Source organism: Bufo gargarizans, chromosome 5 (genome assembly GCF_014858855.1).
Source record: "Bufo gargarizans isolate SCDJY-AF-19 chromosome 5, ASM1485885v1, whole genome shotgun sequence".
Classification (NCBI taxonomy): domain Eukaryota; kingdom Metazoa; phylum Chordata; class Amphibia; order Anura; family Bufonidae; genus Bufo; species Bufo gargarizans.
In genome coordinates this window covers 359950153-359977086 of record NC_058084.1, presented here as the reverse complement: position 1 = coordinate 359977086, position 26934 = coordinate 359950153, and the positions used below count along the sequence as shown (strand labels likewise).

General features: G+C 46.4%; 1 protein-coding gene across 1 annotated transcript in view; it reads left to right on the top strand.

The window, feature by feature from the left end:
* The first annotated feature begins 1030 nt into the window (after positions 1 to 1030).
* Positions 1031 to 26934, top strand: part of EFHB (EF-hand domain family member B) — a 70265-nt gene continuing 44361 nt past the window's right edge. The window contains exons 1-4 of the mRNA XM_044295255.1: positions 1031 to 1153; positions 20484 to 20546; positions 25671 to 25814; positions 26031 to 26211. Of these exons, the coding sequence (XP_044151190.1) occupies positions 1076 to 1153; positions 20484 to 20546; positions 25671 to 25814; positions 26031 to 26211 (466 nt within the window). The 5' untranslated portion in view covers positions 1031 to 1075. The remainder of the gene's footprint in view (positions 1154 to 20483; positions 20547 to 25670; positions 25815 to 26030; positions 26212 to 26934) is intronic.

Sequence of the window (26934 nt, the reverse complement as noted above, 5' to 3'; positions counted from 1 at the left end):
CTCCTTAGGGACTTGAACATATTGTTTGATTGCTTATACTATAGCCTGCAATAGTTTACTATGTAGATTGTGTGATCCTTCACAAGGCCGCAGACTTCCATGACGAGTGATAGGTCCCCCAACGCAATTTTGCCACAGGGGCCAACTGGAGGTCAGAAGGATCCCCTTCCCTCTAACCGCTTAGATGGTACTGTCACTATTGACCGCAGTATCTGAGGGTTTAAGTGTCTGTGATCAGAGTTATCTCCAATCATGGACACTGCTCGCTGGCGGCATCTGTGTAACACAGCCATCCCCTGCCTGCTATAGCACAGGCTCAGCTCCTGAGCAGGCACCATCTTTAAACTCTTGACATTTGCCACACATATAAGGCGGATATCGTGTAGGGGTTAATGTTTTTTTTTCAACCCTATATATTTTTAGTGTAAACTGAATGTGAGATGAAATTAGAAAACAATAGGGGGAATTTATTAAGGCTGGCATTTGATACAGCGCTGGAGTAGGAAAAGCCAAATTTATTAAGAGTTGGCGCATCTTCAGGCAGCCCATGCACCAGAACAGCTATAATATGGCATCCATTTTATTTTGTACAGAAACTAAAGCAAGCCGTGAGAGGACGCGCCCCTCCCGCTAATCTCTGCGCCACCTTTCCAGATGTACGCCATAAAGCTGGCAAACTGGCCTTGATCAATTCCCCTCATTCTGGTGGTTCTGTTCCCGAAGTCCACCACCACCTCAAACACGATTGCCATGATGTGTGTGGAGATGATGCAACAGCATGGCTTTGAAGCAGTAAACAAGGACTGGTGTGGGGGCAGAAGCAGATCTTACATCAGATTTTATTATTTTAACTCCCATTTAGTTTTGGAGGTTGAAACCATTGCCATAGCCTGCCGATAGAGGGCAGTGTCACAGCCGGGAAGCCCAGGGCTCCACCTACAGGCGTGCTAAGGAATAGAAGAGCAGCGCGGAGTGACGTCACTGGTTGCCGGGTAACGCACTGTACACAGCCGCCGTTGCCGGGCAGCAGTGGAGTCTTGAGTGGAGCTCCGGGAGTGAAGTTACCGGACGTATAATGGGAGCGGAGAGGTCCGAGGAGCCGGCGCCGCTGTACCGGGGGAGGTTTATAGACCGGGCGCCCCATGTCCGCTCTGTGAGTACCTGCAGACCAGTCAATGGAAGCTCCTCTATAGTAAATCCCACCCTAGGCTATAATATCGCTGCAGCCTACGGTAGTTACTGCTTTACACAGGTTTTTGATGGTGGTTTTCTGCATTTTTAGTAGCATTGTTTTTCCCCATCATTATTTTCATTTTTTTTTCATTTTTTTATTTATTTCTTCAGCAGGGCTATGAATTTAGCTTGTAAAAACGCCCAAATAAGCGCTGCGCTTTTTATCTTTGGACCCCCGTGGTTTTGCGTGTTTCTGGCGTTTTCTTCATGGCTTTTTCCCCCATAGAGAAGGTGATGTCAAAACGCCAGAGTCCTGCGTGCTGCTGTGTTTTATTTTAAAAGAAGGAAGAAAGACGGGAAAAAAAAAGCCACCTAATAAAACAAAAAGCGTAGGAAAAAAATAAAAATAAAACACGTGTCCTTCGTTTCATATTTCCCATAGACCTTCAGTTACTAAGCTTGTGTTTTTTTTTTTTTTGCGGAAAAAACGAAAAAGTGCAGAAAAATTCCAGAAAAGAACCTACGGTTGACTTCATGCGTGGCGGAAAAATCGCCAGAAGATTTTTACAATGGTGTGGATTTTGGTGAAGATTATTTGTAGATTTATTCTGCAACCGCGCACAGGGCAGGAATTGACGCTTTTTAACCCCATAACATAGGGGGGGGAGTCTTTATGCTGTGTATTTGCTGGCACATTTTTCTGCCATGTGTGGCGGCGCCCTGAAGAAAACACTAGTGGTAAGACACACTGGGGGACGTTTAGTGGCGTAAAAAAAAAGTCGGAAATGATGGTACTCGCCTTATCTGCGACTTTTTGAGCTTCTCACATTTCCAAAGTGTTGCGAAAACATGCAGGGCTTAGTAGGACGGGACGAGGCTTGTCGAGGCCCACCGGATTTACCAGAACTTCCAGCAGAAACTGACGAAGACTTGAGTTTGTGGCGCACAGACTGCCAGAGATGAGACTAATATAGTAAGGCCAGGGGCGTAGCTAAAAGCTCATGGGCCCTAGTGCAAGAGTTCAGCTTGGGCCCCCGTCCCTCAGTGCTTGTTGGCAAGGGGCAGGGGAGCACGTAGCCTTCCTGCTGCCTGAGGCAAACATTGAAAGGGCACCCCCTCATGCCAAATTCCTAACCTAACCCCTTCCCTCCAGCCAGAGGTGTAACTTGACCAGCATGCACCTTCTATAAAACAGGTGTCTTCTCATGTGGTACAAGGGTCTTTGGGGCCCCTCAGGCTCCTGGGCCCGGTAGCGACTGGTACCTCTGCACCCCCTATAGCTACGCCCCTGAGTAAGGCGCATCTTACACCACCACAGGGGGATCATATGGGAACGCTGGCCTTGATTAATCTCCCCCACTGTATGCAAAGTATGCCAGAAAAAAATGCCTAAAATAACGTGAGTAGTAAATAAATAAAAAGACTCCTGCTGTAATTCTGGTATTTTTAACCCCTTAAGGACCAGGCTCATTTTCACCTTAAGGACCAGGCCATTTTTTGCAAATCTGACCAGTGTCACTTTAAGTGCTCATAACTTTAAAACGCTTCGACTTACCCAGGCCGTTCTGAGATTGTTTTTTCGTCACATATTGTACTTCATGACACTGCTAAAATTGGGTCAAAAAAGTTAATTTTTTTGCATAAAAAATACATTTTTTACCAAAAATTTTGAAAAATTAGCAAATTTCAAAGTTTCAGTTTCTCTACTTCTGTAATACATAGTAATACCCCCAAAAATTGTGATGACTTTACATTCCCCATATGTCTACTTCATGTTTGTAGCATTTTGGGAATGATATTTTATTTTTTGGGGATGTTACAAGGCTTAGAAGTTTAGAAGCAAATTTTGAAATTTTTGAGAAATCTTCAAAATCCCACTTTTTATGGACCAGTTCAGGTTTGCAGTCATATTGTGAGGCTTAGATAATAGAAACCTCCCAAAAATGACCCCATTCTAGAAACTACACCCCTCAAGGTATTCAAAACTGTTTTTTCAAACTTTATTAACCCTTTAGGTCTTCCACAAGAGTTGATGGCAGATGGAGAAACAATTTTGAAATTTCTATTTTTTGGAAAATTTTCCAATATAATCAATTTTTTCCAGGAGTAAAACAAGGGTTAACTGCCAAACAACACTCAAAATGGGTTGCCCTGATTCTGTAGTTTGCAGAAACACCCCATATGTGGTCGTAAACTACTGTTTGGCCGAACGGTAGCACATAGAAGGAGGGGAACACCATATGGGTTTTGGAAGGCAGATTTTGCAGGACTGGTTTTGTTTATACCATGTCCCATTTGAAGCCCCCTGTTGCACCCCTAGAATAGAAATTTCAAAAAAGTGACTCCATCTAAGAAAGTACACCCCTCAAGGTATTCAAAACTGGGTTTACAAACTTTGTTAACCCTTTAGGTGTTCCACAAGAGTTAATGGCAGATGGAGAAACAATTTTGAAATTTCAATTTTTTGGAAAATTTTCCAATATAATCAATTTTTTCCAGGAGTAAAACAAGGGTTAACTGCCAAACAACACTCAAAATGGGTTGCCCTGATTCTGTAGTTTGCAAAAACACCCCATATGTGGTCGTAAACTACTGTTTGGCCGAACGGTAGCACATAGAAGGAGGGGAACACCATATGGGTTTTGGAAGGCAGATTTTGCAGGACTGGTTTTGTTTATACCATGTCCCATTTGAAGCCCCCTGTTGCACCCCTAGAATAGAAATTTCAAAAAAGTGACTCCATCTAAGAAAGTACACCCCTCAAGGTATTCAAAACTGGGTTTACAAACTTTGTTAACCCTTTAGGTGTTCCACAAGAGTTAATGGCAGATGGAGAAACAATTTTGAAATTTCTATTTTTTGGAACATTTTCCAATATAATCAATTTTTTCCAGGAGTAAAACAAGGGTTAACTGCCAAACAACACTCAAAATGGGTTGCCCTGATTCTGTAGTTTGCAAAAACACCCCAAATGTGGTCGTAAACTACTGTTTGGCTAAACGGCAGGACATAGAAGAAGGGGAACGCCATACGGTTTTTGGAAGGCAGATTTTGCTGGACTGGTTTATTTACACCATGTACCCTTTCAAGCCCCCTGATGCACCCCTAGAGTAGAAACTCCATAAAAGTGACCCCATCTAGGAAACTACGGGATAAGGTGGTTGTTGTTTTGGGACAATTTTTGGGGTAAATTAGATTTTTGGTTGCTCTATATTACTCTTTTTTGAGGCAATGTAACAAAAAAATTTAATTCTAAAATTGTTTCTACATTCGCTATTTAGTTTTGTGGAACACCTAAAGGGTTAACATAGTTTGTAAAGTAATTTTTGAATACCTTGAGGGGTGTAGTTTCTTAGATGGGGTCACTTTTTTGGAGTTTCTAGTCTAGGCTACATCAGGGGGGGCTTCTAATGGGACATGGTGTAAAAAAAAAAAACTGTCCATCAAAATCTGCCTTCCAGAAACCGTATGGAGTTCCCTTCGTTCTATGCCCTGCCGTGCGGCTATATAGCCATTTACGACCACATATGGGGTGTTTCTGCAAACTACAGAATTGGGGCAATAAATGTTTAGTTTTGTTTGGCTGTTAACCCTTGCTTTATTACCGGCAAAATGGATTTAAATTTAAATTTTGCCCAAAAATAGGTGTTTTGGCACCGTTTTTATTTTATATTTTTAACACCGTTCATCCGAGGCGTTTGGTAAAAAGTTATTTTTATAGCGACGACTTTTACGCACGCGACGATGCCCAATATGTATGGCTCTCAGACTTTGGAGACACTAAGCAGGCATCCTAAAACTGCGGCCCTCCAGATGTTGTAAAACTACAATTCCCACCATGCCCTGATGATGGCTGTAGGTTGTCTGGGCATGCTGGGAGTTATAGTTTTACAACATCTGGAGGGCCGCAGTTTGAGGATGCCTGCACTAAAACTAATATTTTTTGGGGAAAGAAAAATTGTTTTCGTGTCTCCAAAGTCTGAGAGCCATAGTGTTTTATGTTCTCTAGTGAACTGTTGGGGATTATAAAAATTTAGTACTCCATGGAAGTGTGATACTCCCTGAAGCAATCGATAATGCAGAGGCCCGGATGATCGGGGCACGTGTCACATTGAGTTGTGGTGTCCTTCCGTATCCCCCTCTTGTGACACACTCTGCACTTTTTTTGGGTTCGTCCCTTCTTTCCAGTATGGGGGACCACACCTGGAAAGTGTTGGCCAGGGACGATCCGGGCGCCTCCAGTTCCCGAGGTACTCCGGCCTGCTCTTTCCCGGTCCGAAAAGATCAGGTCTTTGAGGACTGCCTCATAGAATTGGAGGAATGTCCCTGTGCTGCCAGCGCTTCGGGACAGCACAAAAGAGTTGTACATGGCAACCTGCACCATGTAGACCGCAACTTTTTTGTACCATGCCCGGGTTTTGCGCATGGCGTTATATGGCGTGAGGACTTGATCAGAGAGATCAACTCCTCCCATATACCGATTGTAGTCGACGATACAATCGGGCTTGAGGACCGTTGCCGCGGTACCTCGCACAGGGACTGGGGTGGTGCTGTTACCGTGGATTGTGGACAGCATAAGGACATCCCTCTTGTCCTTATACCTGACCAGCAACAGGTTTCCACTGGTAAGTGCACGGGTCTCACCCCTGGGGATAGGTACCTGGAGGGGGTAGGCAGGGAGGCCGCGTTGATTTTTCCGCACGGTCCCACAAGCGAACGTGGATCTGGCGGCAAGGGACCTGAACAAGGGAATGCTGGTATAAAAGTTGTCCACGTACAAGTGGTAACCCTTATCCAGCAGTGGGTACATAAGGTCCCACACGAGTTTCCCGGTAACACCCAGAGTGGGGGGACATTCTGGTGGTTGAATCCGGGAATCTCGCCCCTCGTACACACGAAATTTGTAAGTGTACCCTGAGGTACTCTCACAAATTTTGTATAGCTTCACGCCATACCTCGCCCGCTTTGTGGGAATGTATTGGCGGAAACTGAGTCTCCCCTTGAACGCAACGAGAGACTCATCAACCGCGACCTCCCTTCCAGGTACGTAGGCCTGCTGAAATGTGGCCCCAAAGTATCTTGTACAGCCGGTCATAGGCAGGATCACCTCGGGGTGGACATGCTGCATTATCGGAATAATGCAGACATTTCCGGATGGCCTCAAACCGGTGACGTGTCATGACCATACTGTACAGTGGGGTCTGGTACAGGACGTCCCCACTCCAGTATTGCCTGACACTGGGTTTTTGGACTAGACCCATATGCAGCACGAGGCCCCAAAATGTCCTCATCTCGGCTGCACTGACCGGCGTCCAGCCACCGGGTCTAGCCAAAACTGAGCCTGGGTTTTGAGCGACGAACTGTTGGGCGTACAGATTCGTCTGCTCCACCATCAAATTCACCAGTGGGTTACTGAAAAAAAAACTAAAAAAGTCTATTTCAGTAAACCCCACTGTGGGAATCTGGATTCCAGGATTGCCAGCGAAATCCGGAATCTCAGGCTCAAAGTCCACTGGGGGACACCAGCTAAGTTCATCGGCAGGGGGCTCCGGTGAACTTATTTGGTGGGCCGGGAAACCAGTACGAACCCCAGGGCGGCTCGTACTAGGGTGGGCCACAGGATCCCTAGCATGTGTGGCCCCTGGCTCCGCCTGGCGGCGTCTCCGCTGCCTTGGTGGCTCATCGTCATCCGATGATGATGAGGAGGATGCGGATGACAAAAGGAACGTGGGGTCATCCTCATCCTCACTGGGGCTCTCAGAGTCGGAGGCAATCTGGGCATATGCCTCCTCGGCCGAGAACACCCGGCGGGCCATGGGTGTGTGTGTGTGCGTGTGTATGTGCGTGCGTGTAAAACTTTATTCTATGTGCGTGTGTGTGGGGGCACGGGTGTTCACGTACTAAAAAGTCCAGGCAAAAAAAAGTGTTAGGAAAAAAAAAAAAAAAAAAGTTCAAACTTGCTGATCTGCGGTTCAACGCTGATCAGCGGTCGGTGGGGTGGTGGGGCGGGCGATGCGCTAACAGTGGACGGACGCTAAAAAGTGCCGGCCAGTCAGCGCACGCAGAAAAAAAAAAAAAGTGAAGGGTCTGGTGGTGGGGGGAGGGGGTTGGTGGGTGGGGGGGGGGGGGCTGGTGGTGGGGGGGATGCGGGGGGGGCTGGTGGTGGGGGGGATGCGGGGGGGGGCAAGTGGCAGGGGGGGTCTGGGGTCTGAAAGTTGAAAAAAAAAAGTTTGGAATAAATGTGCTTTTTTTTTTTTTTTTTCTAACTTTTCCCTTCTATCCCTGCCTAAAGGTGCCTCTCCCTCACTGACCCTAACCTACCTGGGTGGCGATGGGTGAAGGAGGGTGATGGATGCCGATTTAGGGGGACACAGGAGCTGGTGCTGGACGATGCTGCACGGTCAGGGTGCTGGACAGGAAGAGGAGGGGAGAGAGGAGCGCAGGAAGTTTGAATCTCGCGCCTCTCTCCCCTGCACCAATCAGCACCCTGGACAGCGGCGTTCAGCACCAGGGCCAGCTCCGCCTCTGCAAATCCTCGGACTGCGATTGGTGGTGTAAAATTACGCCACCGATCGCAGTCTTTTTCCGGTTCATCGGGTCACAGGACACCCGAATGGACCGGAAACGCAGAAAACCGCAGGTCTGAATTGACCTGCGGTTTTCTGCGATCGCCGATACGGGGGGGTCCAATGACCCCCCCCTGCGTTGTTACGGGATGCCGGCTGAATGATTTCAGCCGAAATCCCGTTTCGATTAACCCCCGCGGCGCCGGAATTCAGATTTTAAGTCAGGACGTACCGGTACGTCCTCGGTCCTTAAGGACTCGGGAAATAGGGCGTACCGGTACGTCCTCGGTCCTTAAGGGGTTAATGAAACACCACCGCCAAATTCGTGTGGGTACAGACCCTTAGATTGTGTTTATTTATTTTTTGGGCTTGTACTTACTAATGTCACACGGTCAGGTTTCTGCATTCAGTTTTGGGAGCCAAAAGCAGGAGTAAATTTTAAAGAAAAGGGCAATTCGTATGTGTCCTTTAGGCTGGGTTCACACTTGAGCGTTGCGCAAACGCGCGTTTTACGCGCGTTTTTGACGCGCATTTTTATGCGCGTTTTTGTAATAGTAAACTTTGACGCGCGTTTGTGTGATTCACTACAGTGTCCTATGGCCACAAACGCCCCAAAAGTCGCTCATGTACTTTTTGGAGCGTCGGGCGTTTTACAGCGCGATCGTACGCGCTGTAAAACGCCCAAGTGTGAACCATTCCCATAGGGAATCATTGGTTTCTCCTTGTTGAGCGTTTTACAGCGCGTAGGAACGCGCTGTAAAACGCTCAGGTGTGAACCCAGCCTTAGGCCTCATGCACACGACAGTTTTTTTTCACGGCCCGCAAAAACGGGGTCCGTGGGTCCGTGATCCGTGACCGTTTTTCCGTCCGTGGGTCTTCCTGGATTTTTAGAGGATCCACGGACATGAAAAAAAGTCATTTTGGTGTCCGCCGGGCCGTGCGGAGCCAAACGGATCCGTCCTGAATTACAATGCAAGTCAATGGGGACGGATCCGTTTGACGTTGACACAATATGGTGCCATTTCAAACGGATCCGTCCCCATTGACTTTCAATGTAAAGTCTGGAGTTCTGTTATACCATCGGATTGGAGTTTTCTCCAATCCGATGGTATATTTTAACTTGTAGCGTCCCCATCACCATGGGAACGCCTCTATGTTAGAATATACTGTCGGATATGAGCTACATCGTGAAACTCATTTCCGACAGTATATTCTAACACAGAGGCGTTCCCATGGTGATGGAGACGCTTCAGGTTAGAATATACAAAAAAACTGTGTACATGACTGCCCCCTGCTGCCTGGCAGGTGCTGCCAGGCAGCAGGGGGCAGACCCCCCCCCCCCTGTTTTTAACTCATTGGTGGCCAGTGGGCCCCCCCTCCCCTGTTGTTAACTCGTTGGTGGCCAGTGTGCGCACCCCCCTCCCTCCCTCCCTCCCTCCCTCTATTGTTTTAATACATTGGGGCCAGTGTGCGCGCGCCCCCCAACCCCCCCTCCCTCCCTCTATTGTTTTAATACATTGGGGCCAGTGTGCGCGCGCCCCCCCAACCCCCCCTCCCTCCCTCTATTGTTTTAATACATTGGGGCCAGTGTGCGCACCCCCCCCTCCCTCCCCCCATTGTAATCATCATTGGTGGCAGCGGAGTAGAAGATTTTCCTACTTACCTGGCTGCTGGCTGCTGCGATGTCTGCGTCCGGCCGGGAGCTCCTCCTACTGGTAAGTGACAGCAATGCGCCGCACAGACCTGTCACTTACCAGTAGGAGGAGCTCCCGGCCGGACGCAGACATCGCAGCAGCCAGCAGCCAGGTAAGTATGAAAATCTTCTACTCCGCTGCCACCGATGATGATTACAATAGAGGGAGGGAGGGGGGGGGGGGGGGGTTGGGGGGGTGCGCACACTGGCCCCAATGTATTAAAACAATAGAGGGAGGGAGGGGGGGGGGGGTGCGCACACTGGCCCCAATGTATTAAAACAATAGAGGGAGGGAGGGGGGGTTGGGGGGCGCGCGCACACTGGCCCCAATGTATTAAAACAATAGAGGGAGGGAGGGGGGTGCGCACACTGGCCACCAACGAGTTAACAACAGGGGAGGGGGAGGGGGGGGGCCGCACAATGATATTCAAACTGGGGAGGGGGGGGTCTGCCCCCTGCTGCCTGGCAGCCCTGATCTCTTACAGGGGGATATGATGGGGTTAATTGTACTATCATATCCCCCTGTAAGAGATCGGGTGCTGCCAGGCAGCAGGGGGCAGTCTTGTACACTGTTTGTAGTGTATTCTAACTAGAAGCGTCCCATCACCATGGGAACGCCTCTGTGTTAGAATATACTGTCGGATCTGAGTTTTCACGAAGTGAAAACTCAGCTCTGAAAAAGCTTTTATGCAGACGGATCTTCGGATCCGTCTGTATGAAACTAACCTACGGCCACGGATCACGGACACGGATGCCAATCTTGTGTGCATCCGTGTTCTTTCACGGACCCATTGACTTGAATGGGCCCGTGAACCGTTGGCCGTGAAAAAAATAGGACAGGTCATATTTTTTTCACGGCCAGGAAACACGGCTCACGGATGCGGCTGCCAAACGGTGCATTTTCCGATTTTTCCACGGACCCATTGAAAGTCAATGGGTCCGTGAAAAAAAACGGAAAACGGCACAACGGCCACGGATGCACACAACGGTCGTGTGCATGAGGCCTTAGGGTGTGTTTTGCGGTCCGAAAGTCGCAGATCTGCAAAACATGGATACCGGCGGAGTGCATGCCGCTATTTTTTTTAACCTGTAGACATGTCCTAACCTTGTCGGCAAAACTGACATTTTAAATTTTTTTGCGGCTCCGTTGAGATAATTGGATGTGAACCCAAACTACGGCTGTGTGCATGAGCCCTTAGGCTCCTTTCACACTGGCGTTTTGGCTTTCCGTTTGTGAGATCCGTTTCAGGGCTCTCACAAGCGGTCCAAAACGGATCAGTTTTTCCCTAATGCATTCTGAACGGATAAGGATCCACTCAGAATGCATCAGTTTGCCTCCGTTTTGTCTCCATTCCGCTTTGGATGCGGACGTTTTGGTGTCTGTCTCACGATGCGGAGGCAAACTGATCCGTCTTGACCACAATTGTAAGTCAATGGGGATGGAACCGTTTTCACTGACACAATATGGCACAATAGAAAACGGATCCATCCCCCATTGACTTTCAATGGTGGTCAAGACGGATCCGTTTTGGCAATGTTAAAGATAATACATAACGGATCCGTTCTGAACAGATGCATGCGGTTGTATTATCTGAACGGATGCGTTAGTGCAGATCCATGACGGATCCTCACCAAACGCGAGTGTGAAAGTAGCCTTATACTTTCTCCCCTTTTATGATTCACTCCTTTCAAAACTGCATGCAGAAACCTGATTGTGTGGTGGCACCCTTAGGAAAAAAAAATGCCACAAAAGCGTCGTGAGGTGCCACTTTTCAACACACTGTTAGGCTGGGTTCACACCTGAGCGTTTTACAGCGCGTTCCTACGCGCTGTAAAACGCTCAACAAGGAGAAACCAATGCTTCCCTATCGGCATGGTTCTCATCTGGGCGTTTCACAGCGCATACGATCGCGCTGTAAGACGCCCCAAGAAGTACATGAGCTTCTTTGGGGCGTCTTGTCGCGTGTTCCCGTACATAGACTTTCGCGAACGCATGACAATGGGCGTTCGCTTGTCTCTGTATGCGCGATTGCAAACGCCGGTACAATCGCACATACAGAGCGCTCCTTTCAGAACGCTCAGGTCTGAACCCAGCGTTATGGTGTTTGGGACAAACTTTTCAGATGTTTAAGAAAAAGTGCCCGGGGCTTCAGAGCTGCAAGGAGTGTGTTTCATTGAGGGTGGTTTCACCCATGGCATTAGGCTGTGTTCACATGGCACTGTTATGCTGCCACTTTTCCACCCAAATTTGCGGAGGGTTACAGTGGCAGCAAATATCTCATCAAAAATTGCAAAAAAAAATCCATGCGGATAACGTGTAACATTTCACTGCAGATTTGACCTTTTGCAATGCAAGCATTGATATTTGGGGCAAATCCGTATTTAATAAATGCAAAGAAAAAAAGGGGGCCAATCAGCACATCCCAATGTACAGGTGCAAGTCGCCATGGCTGAAAGCGCAGAAGCAAAAAACACAAGGCAACAGCACAAACGAAACAAAAAATAAAAATAAATATATATATATATATTAAATAGTGCCATAGTCACAATAGAGAGTGCACTAGTACTAATGCTATTCTCACTATTAGGGATGAGCAAATCGACTTTGAGCGCTCCGTACAGTATTAGAATGTATTGGCTCAGTTGACCAAGGTACCACTTGGAACAGAGTTCAGAGTTCGGTAAAAGTTTTTTAACAGTAGAAATTAATTTTTGAAGCTATTACCCGAAGTCTCGCAAAGTAATAACTTCTGCTCATCGGAGCCAATACATTCTAATACTGTACGGAGCGCACACTCAGTACAGTATTCTAACGAAGTTTTATGTGAATCGACTTCGGATGTTTCATCCAAAGTCGATTCGCTTATCCCTTCTCATTATATAAATGTGAGGTTCTTGGCAGAAACATTTAGTACAAAATCATTTATGGACACTGCTCGTTTCTGAGGAGTGCACGGCATTATGCTGATTTATAATGCTATGTGTCTCTTCATAATCTTATTGCTACAAAATCAAAGTGACTGCAAAATTTCAGTATAATTCAGTAGCAGTAAGATCATGCAGAGACACACAGCATTATAAATCAGTATAAGGCCCCATGCACACGGCCGTTGTTCACGGCCGTGTGCGGGCCGTGGAACCGCGGCCTGGATCCCTTCCTGTGAGCTGGAGCGCACGGCGTCACTGGTTGCTATGACGCCGTGCGCTCCCTGCTGCCGCCGCAATACAGTACTACACTGGTATGATCTATACCAGTGTATTACTGTACTGTGTCGGCAGCAGGGGGCGCACGGCGTCATAGCAACCAGTGACGCCGTGCGCTCCAGCTCACAGGAAGGGATCCAGGCCGCGGTTCCACGGCCCGCACACGGCCGTGAACAACGGCCGTGTGCATGGGGCCTTATACTGATTTATAATGCTGTGTGTCTCTGCATGATCTTACTGTGCATGGGGCCTAATGCTGTGCACTCCTGAGAAACGAACAGTGTCCATAATGGGGAATCGCGCTAAGATTCCCGCACAGGACATGTTACAAACACTGCTTTTTTGTGAGGAGTTTTGGTCACTTTTCGTGCATTCTTTGGGTCAGTGCCTTTAAAAAAAACAAAAAAACAAAAACAGGTGTGATGTTCGTAAACTGAAGTGACACATCAATGCAGCACTAGCAGCCAGTGAGTGCGGTACATCTTTTATTTGAGTCATCTACTTCATAATAGTAAGGTGTTCAGCTGCCCACAGCCCCACCGTTTCCGTTCCACTGCCCTTTTCCCATTAGCTTTCAGTCCCTGCTGGTCCAGACGTTGCTTGGTCCCATGACAGCTGCAGCCAGAAACTGGCTTCAGCAGACATGTGCTTGAATGGTATGTCGCTAACCTATCAGTAACAGTGACTCACTGGTCAACCACATGTGACTGCTGAGGCCAGTGATTGGCAGCGGTCACGGGGACCGCTTCTGGTGTGGTGGTGTCACGGCCACGGTTATGGTCGTGACTCCTTGGGAGCCGCATACAGTTGCCCGCGGTTGTGGTTGTTGTGTCAACCGCAGCTGAGGCATAATGTAGTTGGCCTCAGTGCGGTTGCCGCGGACAACAGCTTTGTGTGCGGTTCCCGGGGAGTTGTGTGCGTGTGTGGATGCACTTGGTTTGTATGTCTGGTGTGCACTGTGTTTTATGTTTGTGTGCGCACGGACATCATTCCCCGCACTGTGGTTGCCCGTGGCAACGTTTGGTTGTTGTGTACATGTGGTGGCACTGTCCCGGCCCTCGGGCTGACTCCCTGGACGGCTGCTACCCATGCCGTTGCCAGCGTTAACAGCCACAGTGTGTTCTGTTGGACACTTTCCCTTTTATGTGAGTTTCCCTTCTGTGGTGTTTGTAGGGTTAACTCCCTTCCCAGTGTGTGTGTGTGATGTCACTGGGTGTGTCCGACTGTGGGTGTGGCTTCTTGGCCTATATAGTCTGGGGCGTTGCCAGGGCTCAGTAGGTTGCTGCAGCCCTGCTAGCTGGAGCAGCCTCCTGTGTTTCCCATTCTGCCTGTGAGAGCCACCACTGTGGTCATAGGTCTATGTTATGGTCAATATGTATAGTTGTATGCCTATGTCTTTCTGTGTGTGTTGTAGCAAGTTGTTTCTGTTGGGACCTTTATATGTTTCTGTGCAGCATACGGTTCTGGATCCCTGTTTGTGTAGGGATCCAGTCAGCAAGGCTGTGGCAGGTTGGTGAACTTGTTGTTCGCCTGCCATTTCCGTATTGCTGTTTCTGTCCCCCTTTTCCCAACAGCTTGGCCATTGAGACTCCTGCTCCTCCGTGCCAAGGAGGAGTAGGTCGTCTTACCCAGCTCCTAGCGCAGGGATCTGCGGAGGGTAAGATAGGGCTCCGAGGTTCCTGCGCATGGGCCCTCCTACCATCAAGGTCGGCCCATGCAGGTTAGGAGTTAGGGTCAGGGTAGGGATGCTGTAGGAGGTGACCTGCTCCCTATCCTGTTCTCATGGCCGAGTAGCCGCTACAACACCTGGCATCTCACGGCTGAGGGTTTCCCCCATCCTCAGCCGTGACAGGTGGTTACTGGAAACAGTCAGGAATGGTGGCCTGTGGACCGGTGAGTGTTTTACTTTTCAACTTGCCACCGACAAATGTCCATTGGAGTTGTCAGCTCCTAAGCTTGACAACCCCTTTAACATGTACAGTGATACTTGAAAGTGTGAGAGCCCTTCAGTATTTTCCATATTTTTTGCATAAGTTTTACCTAAAACTATATCAGATTTTTACACAAATAAAGATAACCAAATCAAACAAATGAGTCAAAAATATGAGACTTGGTCCTTCATTTATGGAAGTATGTGAACCTTTGCTTTCATATATGTGGTGTGACCCTATTGTGCAGTAATACCTGCAACTAAATGTTCCCGGTTGATTAGTTCTACACATCGGCTTGGAGGAATTTTAGCCCATTCCTCCATACAAAACAGCTTCAACTTGGTTATGTTGGTGGTTTCCTCCCATGAACTACTCACTCCAGGTCCTTCCACATTGTTTCTACTGGACTAAGGTCAGGACTATGACTTGGCCATTCCAAAAGTTACCTTCCTTATTCTTTAATCATTCTTTGGTAGATGTACATATGTACCTAGGGTCGTTGTCTTGATGCATGACCGAAGTTCTCTTGAGATTCATCTCACAGACAGATGACATTTTTCTTTAGAATTTGCTGGTGTAATTCAGAATTCATTGTTCCATCAATGATGGCAAGCTGCCCTGGCTCAAATACAGCAAAACAGGCCAAACCACGATGCTACCACCACCTTGTTTCATAGATGGGATGAGGTTTTTATCCTGGAATGCTGAATTGTCCTTTCTCCAAAAATAACACTTCTCATTTAAACTAGAAAGTAGTACTTTGTGGGTTTGGGAGTGTGCCTCAGGCTACCGCAGTCATAGATTACCTTTCCGGTAGCTGTGATGGCCCTGTGCTAAAAAGCAGCCAAGGAGCAAGATCTGAGGAAAGTAAATCCCCCTTTGTGGATACTGACTTACGTATAATTTCTCAACTCCTGACTTTCGGGTCACTTAAATAAATTTTTTTTTTATAAAATCTGTACTATTGTACAGTACCTACTGAATGACCCCATAAACTCCTGTTTAAATGGGTTGTCCAGGCTAGCTCTCTCACCTGATCTGTTATTGGTCAGGTTTCTGAGGAAATTGATACCCAGTGAGGATCATGCAAAGATCCAATTCTAACTTCTAGCAACCAGAATATTCTTTTAACTAGAAGTCCTGTGGATAGGGGATAACTATGAGATCAGTGGGGGTCCTACTGCTGGGAGCCCCACTGAGTATTAAAACTGGGGCAACTTTACTCCTTGGAGCCCCCTGAAACGACCAAAGCGACAGGTCAAGCATGCTCACCGACGCTCCATTCATCTCAACGGGATTTCTGGAGATAGACAAGTACAACACTCTGCTATTTCCGGAACTCCCACAGAAATGAATAAAGCGCCAGTTTGCATGCCCAACCTGCCGCTCTGTTCCTTTAGGGGGCTCCAAGTGGTACGGGGTCCCAGTTCTCATGATTGGTGGGGGTCCCAGTGCCAGGACACCCATCGATCTTCTAGTTATCCAATATACTTCTTTCTACCAATACTTCTGTCATTGCCTGACTTCTAGTGTTGTCATGGGGAACAATTGCCTGATATTATACACATCTTTGGGGGGAGATTTATCAAAACTAGTGTAAAGGAAAAGTGACTTATTTGCCGTTTCCACTTTTCATTTTCTAAGGTTCCATTCACATGTCCGTATGAATGGTCCGGATCCGTTCTGCAATTATGCGGAACAGGTGCGGACCTATTCATTTTCAATGGGGCCAAAAAAGATGCAGACATCTTTTCCGGTCCGTGGCTCCTGCAAAAAAATAATCATGTCCTATTCTTGTCGGCAGCTGCGGACAAGAATAGGAATCCTCTATATAGTGCCGGCCATGTGCGGTGTCAGTGTTTTGCGGTCCTCAATTTGCGGATCGCAAAACACTACGGATGTCTGAATGGACCCTAAAGGAGCTCTGAAAAGTGAAGGGTGGAATCTGATTGGTTGCTTTGGCAGGTGTAATTACAAGTATGGCACTTCTATGGGATGGCTCTGTCTCTTCAAGTGAATACTACAGAGCCATCCCATAGAAGTGAATGCGGACGCCATACTTGTAATTACACTGCTCACTACTGCAATTGCTTCGGTGAGCAGGTGAACGGAGCACTCGTATGAACGCTGCCTACTCTTCAAACAACTGATGGGCAGGGGTGCTGGGAGTCGGACCCCTGCCGATCTGATAGTGATGACCTATGCTGAGGATAGGTTATCACTATGAATAAAGCAGACAACCCCTTTAAGGGCAAAACACATGTCGGGGTCTGAGGTAGAGGTTGCTGCCTGTATTCCTCTTAATGGTTACAGTCTCACCTGGACAGGTGGATCCGCTAAGCCACTTCTCTGGTAAAGCAGTGGCACAGATAGGCAGCAGTGGCGTAGCAGCTTTGGGAAGTTAAACACTAGAGCAGAGCTGTACGTAGTGCTGGAGTAAACTAATTGTAGACGTGAATGTAGCAGAGCTGAACCCATGGATGTAGCAGAGGCAGATGACTGGTATGGAAAGAGCTGGATTGCTGCTGTAGCCGAGTTGAGCTGGAGGACCAGTGTAGCAGAGCTGAATTGGAGGGTGGATGTAGCAGTGCTCAGCTGGTGGACTGATGGAAATAGCGGGATGCAATGGCCGAGTTTGAAAAACCCACCTGGATATGGCAGGAGGAGAGACTCAGCAGGTCAGAGGAAGGGAGCGAGGCAGCGCACAGCACTGGATCCAGAGCAGGTAAATAACATCGGGTTAGTATTCTGACTCTTTAGGTGGATTGAACTGATATATGGCTTAATGATTAACCCATATTCACCTGTAGGACCCACACTGTTTCCAGCATCGCCACTCCTCTGCCTCCCGCAGTCTTTGTTTGCCTGGACGCAGCAGTGACATGCCCATATAGAAACATGACTGCTACCAAATTCTGTCTTTAGCGGTCTCATGTCATATACCTCAGAGGCCGGTGACTGGCTGCAGCAGTCACATGTATATACAGGAATGTCACTGCTGCACCCTGGTAAACAAAGACTGGAGGGAGACACCTCCACCAGTCCTCCGGTCCCCGCTGCTCTGCACTTCCTGTCCTGGCTCCACACAGCTGGAAACGCTAGGAAAGGCCTGCTCAGCCAATCACTGGTTGAGGCGGGGCACTGCTAACATCAGTGATTGGCTGAGTAGTGACAGGAAGTGCAGAGCAGTAGAGAGAGAAGCAGTGGTGGGGGACCAGTAGCTGAGTTCCCATAATTTGCTATTTTTAACAACTTTTGCCCCCCCTTTTTTTAAACTTCCCAGAAAACTCATTTAAAGTGTAACTGTCATATATATATATATATATATTTTTTTGCTAATGTGTAGGGACAGTTATAGGGTACACAGTGCTGTACTAGGGAGTGCAGGGGGGTAGGGGGAAGCTATAACAGTACGTAGGGGCAGTTATAGTATATTACTGTCGCTATGTCCCTATGTACAGTAGAAGAGCTCCGCCTTGCTGCATTGCTTGTAGTGAGCGCTCACATAGGCATCGCTCCTGGGAGCTGGTTAATCACACAGCGCACTGGGCATACAGGAGGAGAGCTGACAGCGGTGGCTACAATATACATTTATTTATATATTAATATATATTTACACTAGTTATTACTTTATTAGTCCCACTATATGAGGGAGCCCCGAGGGCAGACGCCCGCCAGCTCCCAGCCGTCTCCCTACAGCACTGGGACGGACGGCTGCTAAAGGACATCTCAGACCTAGTTTTCTACTATAAATAAAGGTTTTCCCCAAATAAAGTATGTTGGAAAAATGTTCCCTATTCCTGTCCCTACACAACAGCAAAACAAAAGTAACAATGAAATAGTTCCACTTTAGGCCTGTACACACTATACATCGTTTTGTTTGCTTTTAATGAAACTGAAGCAACAAGACATTGACGATGGGGACAAAGCAAGACTCGCAAAAGGCGCAAATGACTCGTAGTCCCCGCTGCAGACTGTGCAAAGGAGATAAGGTTGATAAATGTCACCCATCAGCGGTCACTTTCTCAGTTACACTTTAATTGATGAATCCTTTATAGACTGTTACTATTTTGAGTTGTAGGCGCCTGAGGCGTACAATACTGGGCATTCTGCAAGACCTTTCATACCAAACCATTGGAAAGTATACACCCGCAGAGGAAACCGAGAAAATGAAAGGCATGCTTTACTGGTTATGGTATTTGTGTTACATTCATCCGTTTTGAAACATTAGGTCTATGCTTTTCTGACATTTTGTTCTAGTAGCTGAAGCTTTATGCAACTTTACCCTATTTCCCCCAAAACATTGTAATATTATAAAATGAAAAGTAATTTATACGCTGGACTGATTTGTTAGATCTGCTTATTTTGTTCAAGAATTCAGTCCCAATATATTTTTTGTTTTACAGAGTAAATGTAATTTTAGATAACTTTTCTGAATTGCTGCCTTGTGTGTGTACATGAGGAATCGCGGGATATCTGGCCATTTTATGACTTATATCCTGTATTTTTCTCTCTACATGCTTCATCTTTAATTGTCAGTTGTCCCTAAGGTTAAGAGTAGCTGCTGTGATGTCTCCCATACATAGCAGACAGAGGATCATGGTTCCCTGTCCGGGCGCACAATAGCCTTAGGAACATTTACCCACCCTCCTGCTCATTGTTTCTTGCGGCCTGTGCCATCTAGTGCTCCGTCCGATCCATACAGACTGAGGCCTACTTAATTCCAGCAGTGCCTCTCACTGCCCATAGGGGAAGTGCAAGCGCTCCCTATCTGGCTCTTAAAGGGCCACTGTTACACTTACTACTCGTTCTCAACTCCTGTCTGACTGCCAAATTTGACCCTCTGCTGCCTGACCTGACTTTTGCCTGATTCCTGGATTTGAACCTGTGCTGTCTGCCTGACCTTTGGTCTGTTACTGGATTGTAAGAACGCCTGCCTTCCCTGACCTTACTTGTCCTTCAATAGGTAGCAGCCCGGTAGCTCCCTGCAATAGAGTCCAGATCCCTGTACAAGGGTTAGGGGTAAAGGCCAGGGGCCTGCTGAGACAACACCCTTATGATTGACCCCAAAACCAAGTCTGTTCAGTAGCACAACGAGTAAAGTACGTTGCTTTGGTGCTGCTTCCCCAGGGAGCACAGTAATAAAGCAGTGCAAGGATCACTGGGTTCTGAGCAGTCAGACCCCCACCAATCAGAAAGTGATGGAATATGCTATTGATGGGAATAACTCTTTAAGAGCAGGGTATGACTTTAGGAAAGGCAATCAGTTTTACATCAGTGGGCACCGCTGCAGACCAGCTGTTTTGCAGGGTCTTCATTGCTGACGTTGGATTTTACACTGGTTTGGGCTGCAGTCATCATAGTATTCGTAGTGACTATACTTTGTATAGTTTAAGTGAATTAAAAAAAGCTACAATACGAAGCACAGCCACTACAAAAAGAGAAGAAGCTGCAGCACCACAGACTCTTCAAACAGCTGGTCTGCAAGGATATGCATCCTTACCGATTCAATATTGATGGCCTATCTTAGGTTTGAAGGGGTTGTCCACCTGAGGGTGGCCTTTCAGCCAGACAGTTCCCTTGTCGCCAGGGCTGTGGAGGGAAGCATGCTTACCTGCTCCATGACATGTGACCCAGTGATGTAACGCATAGGGTTCTTATCACTGCTGTGGCCAGTCATTGGCTCCAGATGCACATGTAACCCCATTTAAACTGGATGAGTGGGACCACTGAAGGACCGAAGGAGTCAAAACCCATTGCTGGGGAGCAGGTAAGTATAGTTTCATCTGCAGGTCCGGTGACGTGAAGGGGTCTGGATGAAAGGGGTCTGGGTAACCCCTTTAATACAGGAACTAATACAAATGTAACCCTTTCACACCTACAGAAAACATTCAACCTTTGATCTTGCTGTTGCAGGCTGGAAAACTATTCCCCACAGGAGAGAGAGCAGAAAGCTGTTTAGCTGAAGTTTACCGTAGGGTAAGAAAAAAATCATATTTTTTTTTATTATTTAACCCTTTTTACCCCGGGCCAGTTTTAATTTTTGCAAATCTGACTTATGTCACTTTATGTAGTAATAACTTTGGAACACGTTTACTTATCCAGGCCATTCTGAGTCTGTTTTCTCGTGACACATTGTACTTCACAACAGTGGTAAATTTGAGTCAATATATTTTACCTTTTATTTATAAAAAAAAATCCCAAATTTACCAAAAATTTGGAAAAATGCACAATTTTCTAAATTTGAATTTCTCTACTTTTAAGACAGATATAGTTATTAGTCATCATTCCCCATATGTCTGCTTTATGTTAGTAAATGTAATTTTTTTTTTTTAGGACCTTAGAAAGCTTAGAAGCTTAGAAGCAATTTTTTAAATTTCCAAAACCATTTTTTAAGCACCAATTCAGATATAAAGTGATTTTGAGGGGCTTGCATAATGGAAACCACCCATAAATGACCCTATTTTAGAAACTACACTCCTCAAATTATTCAAAACTGATGTTACAAACTTTGTTAACCCTTTAGGTGTTCTACAAGAATTAAAGGATAATGGAGGTGAAATTTCAAAATTTCATTTTTTATGCAGATTTTTCAACGTTTCGGCCTTCATCAGTCTTTCTCAAGCAATACCTATTGCTTGAGAAAGACCGATGAAGGTCGAAACGTCGCTTTACCAGACTGTTTCGTGAATAAATCACCACTTGATTCACTACATTGGCGAGTGCTGCGGATCTTTTTGCAATTCACTGGCAGTATTTTGTGATGGACTGTGGTATTTGGTTCTTTTGGGGTGGTATAATGAGCCACAATGTGGAATCACTGGCCCTGCCTTCCATCATCTTGGACCTGGCTACAAAACGTGGTCCACTTTTAGTATTTTTTCCAGGGCCACTTTAAGTTCCCAGTCCGCCCCTGGGAGGAGCGATCGTTATACCATAACTCTTCCCTGTACTGAATCATTATTTGCCGGCAGCAGATCGTGATTAGACACCACAATCTGCCGCTTATAAATGTTATTATTTTTTTTTTTTTTACATGTCAAAAGATTTGGATTGCCTGCTGAATTAGTGCTTGTTTCGTTCATCGGACACTCGCGGCAGTATTAGACTGCCAGATGATTGCTCAGGAGCATTCGTTTACGTGTGTATTTTATGGTAGGCACAGCAGTCAGAGACAGTGACACAACAGCTCAGTTTACACAGGAATTTGCCTGTTTTCTTTATTTTCATCCACAAGCAAAAATATAAGGCCTTTTTATTCAGGCAAAAACACAAAATAAATTCCTGCTCGGCTGAGCACTAACTAAACACAAGATACGGGTGGCCTACTACCAGCCGCACCACACAACACAAAGTAAACTTGGTCCCCTTTTTGTCATTTTAGCAGACTTCAGTGGTAATGGTGAATGACAGTCTTATTCAACCAGTCCCCACCCACACAAGCTCATAGTGCAGACCTTTATAGCCCAGAAAGGAGCTCCATCACCTGGCTGAGAGCTCTATAGGAAACCTGTTCTGGACAGGAAGAGAATGAGGAGCCCCACTACCAACCTGCTCATCATTCCATAAAAATCCAGGCCCGACAACACCATTAACCAAAGTCCTCAGCAAACAATGTTTTGCTAAGGCAACCCATCTTTCCTAGATTTCTGAGATCTCACCCAGATTTTTATAGTTGAGAAATCAACTTCATGTAGCCTAGTACATTGTAAATGAAAGAAACATAGGCGAAATATAACAATTCTCTACCACTTTTCCAGTCACTGTCTCACAATTTGTTAACTCCTTCTGCATTTCCCAGTTGCAACCTGCAGATCCTAGATATGGATGGTTACATCGTCTCAAAATGTGATGGGTGCCGCAGGCAATTAATTCTTTACTCAGCAATAAAGTCTTCAATGCCATAAACAAGCTGCATCTTACTGTCTGAATCCTGTGCACAGTCTTGGTGGTTCTAGACCTTCTATAAGTTTTTCTTTCCCTTAGGCCTCATGCACACAACCGTTTTTTTTTTAAGGTCCGCAAAAACGGGGTCCGTAGGTCCGTGATCCGTGACCAATTATTTTTCGTCTGTGGGTCTTCCTTTATTTTTGAAGGATCCACGGACATGAAAAAAAAAGTCGTTTTGGTGTCCACCTGGCCGTGCGGGGAACCAAACGGATCCGTCCTGAATTACAATGCAAGTCAATGGGACGGGGACGGATCCGTTTGACGTTGACACAATATGGTGCAATTGCAAACGGATCCTTCCCCATTGACTTTCAATGTAAATTCAGGAGTCCCTTTTATACCATCGGATCGGAGTTTTCTCCAATCCAATGGTATATTTTAACTTGAAGCGTCCCCACTCTCCACCATGGGAACGCCTCTATGTTAGAATATACCATCGGATTTGAGTTGCATCGTGAAAACTCATATCCGACAGTATATTCTAACACAGAGGCGTTAGCATGGTGATGGGGACGCTTCTAGTTAGAATATACTACAAACTGTGTGCATGACTGCCCCCTGCTGCCTGGCAGGTGCTGACAGGCAGCAGGGGGCAGACCCCCCCCTCCCTCCCCTGTAGTTAACTCATTGGTGGCCAGTGCGGCCGGCCCCCCCTCCCTCCCCTGTAGTTAACTCATTGGTGGCCAGTGGGGCCTCCCCCTCCTTCCCCCTCCTTCCCCCTCCTTCCCCCTCCTAATTAAAATCATTGACTTTCAATGCAAAGTCAGGACGGATCCGTCTGACTAACAATTAGACTTAGATTTTTTTCTGAAATATAATGCAGACGGATCCGTTCTGAACGGATACCATCGTTTGCATTATAGGAGCGGATCCGTCTGTGCAGACACCAGACGGATCCGCACCTAACGCAGGTGTGAAAGTAGCCTAATACTGCCCTGTACTGCATTCATGGACATGTAGTAGTTCAGGTTTCTGCAGAGAATATAAAATAAAAAACATGAAGCAACTTTTCAGATATGTGTATCTTTACCAGCACTCTGAGTGTTACCCTAAGTTCACACTTGCGCGTTTTACAGCGCGTTCGAATGCGCTGTAAAACGCATAACCGATGCAAACCAATGCTTCCCTATGGGACTAGTTCACATTTTCGCGTTTTACAGTGTGTTCAAACGCACTGAAAAACGCCTGACGCATAAACAAGTTCTTGAGCTTCTTTGGGGCGTTTTGTCGCGCGTTTCCGTACATAGACTTTCGGGAACGCGCGACAATGGGCGTTCGCTTGTCTCTGTATGCGCGATTGCAAACGCCCGTACAATCGCGCATACAGAGCGCTCCTTTCAGAACGCTCAGGTGTGAACCCAGGGTTACTGTGTGCATAAGACAGCTTTGTGTAACGTACAGAGACAGGCTTCTCAGCCGGCCTCTTCTTTCTCTACCCAAGCAATCTGACTTGCTGCCAAGGAAAGTGCAGGGATGATGGAAATAAGCAGAATTGCCAACAATCCGTGCTGGCTGCAAGTTGGATAAGCAGGGACAGGTCAGAAATATCATAGGGCACATGTAGGGAGTCAGAGGCTAGGGTAAGGAGAGAGTTACACATAGCCATTGTCAACGTACGGTACACACTGAACACGCGCTCTCCTTAGCAATTCAAGAATGTTGCTAAGCAGACACTTTACAGGCCACGTTCTTATATGAAAAATACACACATTTCCCTAATAAGGTATATTACAAAAATAATTCAAATCTCTGTCCGTACACAATATAAGAAAGTGAAATAAGGCTAGTTTCACACTTGCAGCAGCGTGATCCGGCAAGCAGTTCCGTCGTCGGAACTGCCCGCCGGATCCGCCGATCTGCATGTGACTGAAAGCATTTGTGAGACGCATCCGGATGCGGATCCGTCTCACAAATGCATTGCAAGAACGGATCCGTCTCTCCGCTTGTCATGCGGACAGACGGATCCGTCTTGTATCTTTTTTTCACAGTTTTACCGGTCTGCGCATGTGCAGACCGGAAGGACGGATCCGGCATTCCGGTATTTTGAATGCCGGATCCGGCACTAGTACATTCCTATGGGGAAAAATGCCGGATCCAGCATTCAGGCATGTCTTCACTTTCTTTTTGCCGTATGTAAAACCGTAGCACTACGATTTTCTCTTTTGCCTGATCAGTCAAAATGACTGAACTGAAGACATCCTGATGCATCCTGAACGGATTAGGCTCCATTCACACGTCCGCAGAATGGGTCCGCATCTGTTCCGCAATTTTGCAGAACGGGTGCGGACCCATTCATTCTCTATGGGGACGGAATAGATGCGGACAGCACACAGTGTGCTGTCCGCATCCGCATTTGCGGTGCGCGGCCCTGATCTTTAGGTCCGCAAAAAGATAGAGCATGTCCTATTCTTGTCCGCAGCTTGCGGACAAGAATAGGCATTTCTATGGGGGTGACGGGCTGGTGTGTTGCGGACCCGCAATTTGCGGGTCCGTAACACACCACGGACGTGTGAATGCAGCCTTACTCTCCATTCAGAATGCATGGGGATATGCCAGATCAGTTATTTTCCAGTATAGAGCCCCTAGGACGGAACTCTATGCCATAAATGAAAAACGCTAGTGTGAAAGTACCCTTACAGTTACGTTTTAAGCCCATTAAAGAGGTTTTACCATTTACACCATTTATCATGTTCCACAAGACAATGGGTAATAGGCAATAAATGTATGATCTGTTGGGGTCCATCCGCTAATACCCCACAGTCCTGAAAACAGAAGTCCACAAGTTTTCTTTGTGAATGGAGTAGCGCTGACCACCGCTCCATTAACTTCTATTGGATTGGCGGATATAGCGGAACACTGTAGTGGCAGTACCATAAGTATTGAACTGAGAAGTCATCTAGATCAGGGATGCTCAACCTGTGGCCCTCCAGCTGTTGAAAAACTACAACTCCCACCATGCCCTGCTGCAGGCTGATAGCTGTAGACTGTCTGGGAATACTGGGAGTTGTAGTTTTGCAACAGCTGGAGGGCCACAGGTTGAGCATGCCTGATCTAGATAGGTGATAGGTGATGCATTGATTGGTTGTTATTGGCCTTTAAGCATTGTCGTGTTTTTACTAGATCACACAGAGATACTGTTTCATCTGTTTTTAGCCTGCTACTCCTCCTGTTGTGCAGAAGTTTCTTAATTCAAGACGCCCCAATCCAGGTGTGCGAACTGTTTTCTATGGCAAAGCCAATGACCCTAAGAAGGAAAACTACATCATTCATGGTGTGAGCACCCGCCCTTCATTAAGTGTAAGTAGCTTGATGGTGTTTGTAAATCTGAATTAGCGCAGTATAATGGAACCATACATTTCATGCATTTTGCTTATATGTTTTGCCTTATGCAAGAAAAGGATTGTCTTAATATTCAATTTGAATCTTACATCATGAATTTTGTATGCATTGTTTCTATCATCATTGTTTACGTATGTTTGTCATATGATTTTTGTCTGCTTTTTCATAACTTAGGCTGGTTCACTAATAAATGTGCCATTAAAAACTTTGTTCCAACAAAAATTACTGGAGAAGAAAGAATCTCTATATTCTAGTGCCAGGAGAACACCTCTTGGGAAATCTCATGATCAAGCAGCAGCGTTCCCAGCTGATATCAACTTCAATGAATCTACATTTGGGCGAAAATATCAACGCAGTTAGTAAACAGTTTTATTCAGTTTTGTAATTTTATAGAGGAGATTATATTATGTTTTTTATATCTTTCTGATTAAATTATACCTTTCTTTTGGATGACGTGAAACAATTTACTGCTCATTTGCTGAGGATGCAAGTTATTATGAGTGAAGTTGTAAAAACACTCAAAACTAATTAAATTTCTTCTAGTTGTTTAAACCCTACAAAAAGAATGAAAAAAATCTACATTAAAGTAGTTATCTGGAAATTAATAAAATACAATGACTGAAAATACTTAAATATTACTTTATTAGAAATATATTCCCAAATAACTTTCATTAGTTATAATGGCTCCCTGAATGAAGGTATTTTCTAATATAAAGGGGGCAGGAATATTATTATATCAATAAAGGACCTTTCATCTGTTTAGCCCTAGTCTAATTAGGGTCTTACCTTATAGGGGAGGGTCCCACTGATGTCAACGTACTTTTTTTTTTCTTTTCAAAAGACCCCCCCCAGTTCATCCGCTGTTGCCCCCGTTGATTTTGGCGCCTTATATTCTAATTAGCCGACTTGGTTATACTAGGCAGAAACTGGAGCGGTTCTCTTCTCCCTGGCTGTGAACGCATCCAATCAGAGTGCACCACTTATAGCCAGGGAGGAGCTCATTCTCCCTGGCTATGAGCGGTGCGCTCTGATTGGATGCGTTCACAGCCAGGGAGAAGAGAACTGCTCCAGTCCCCGC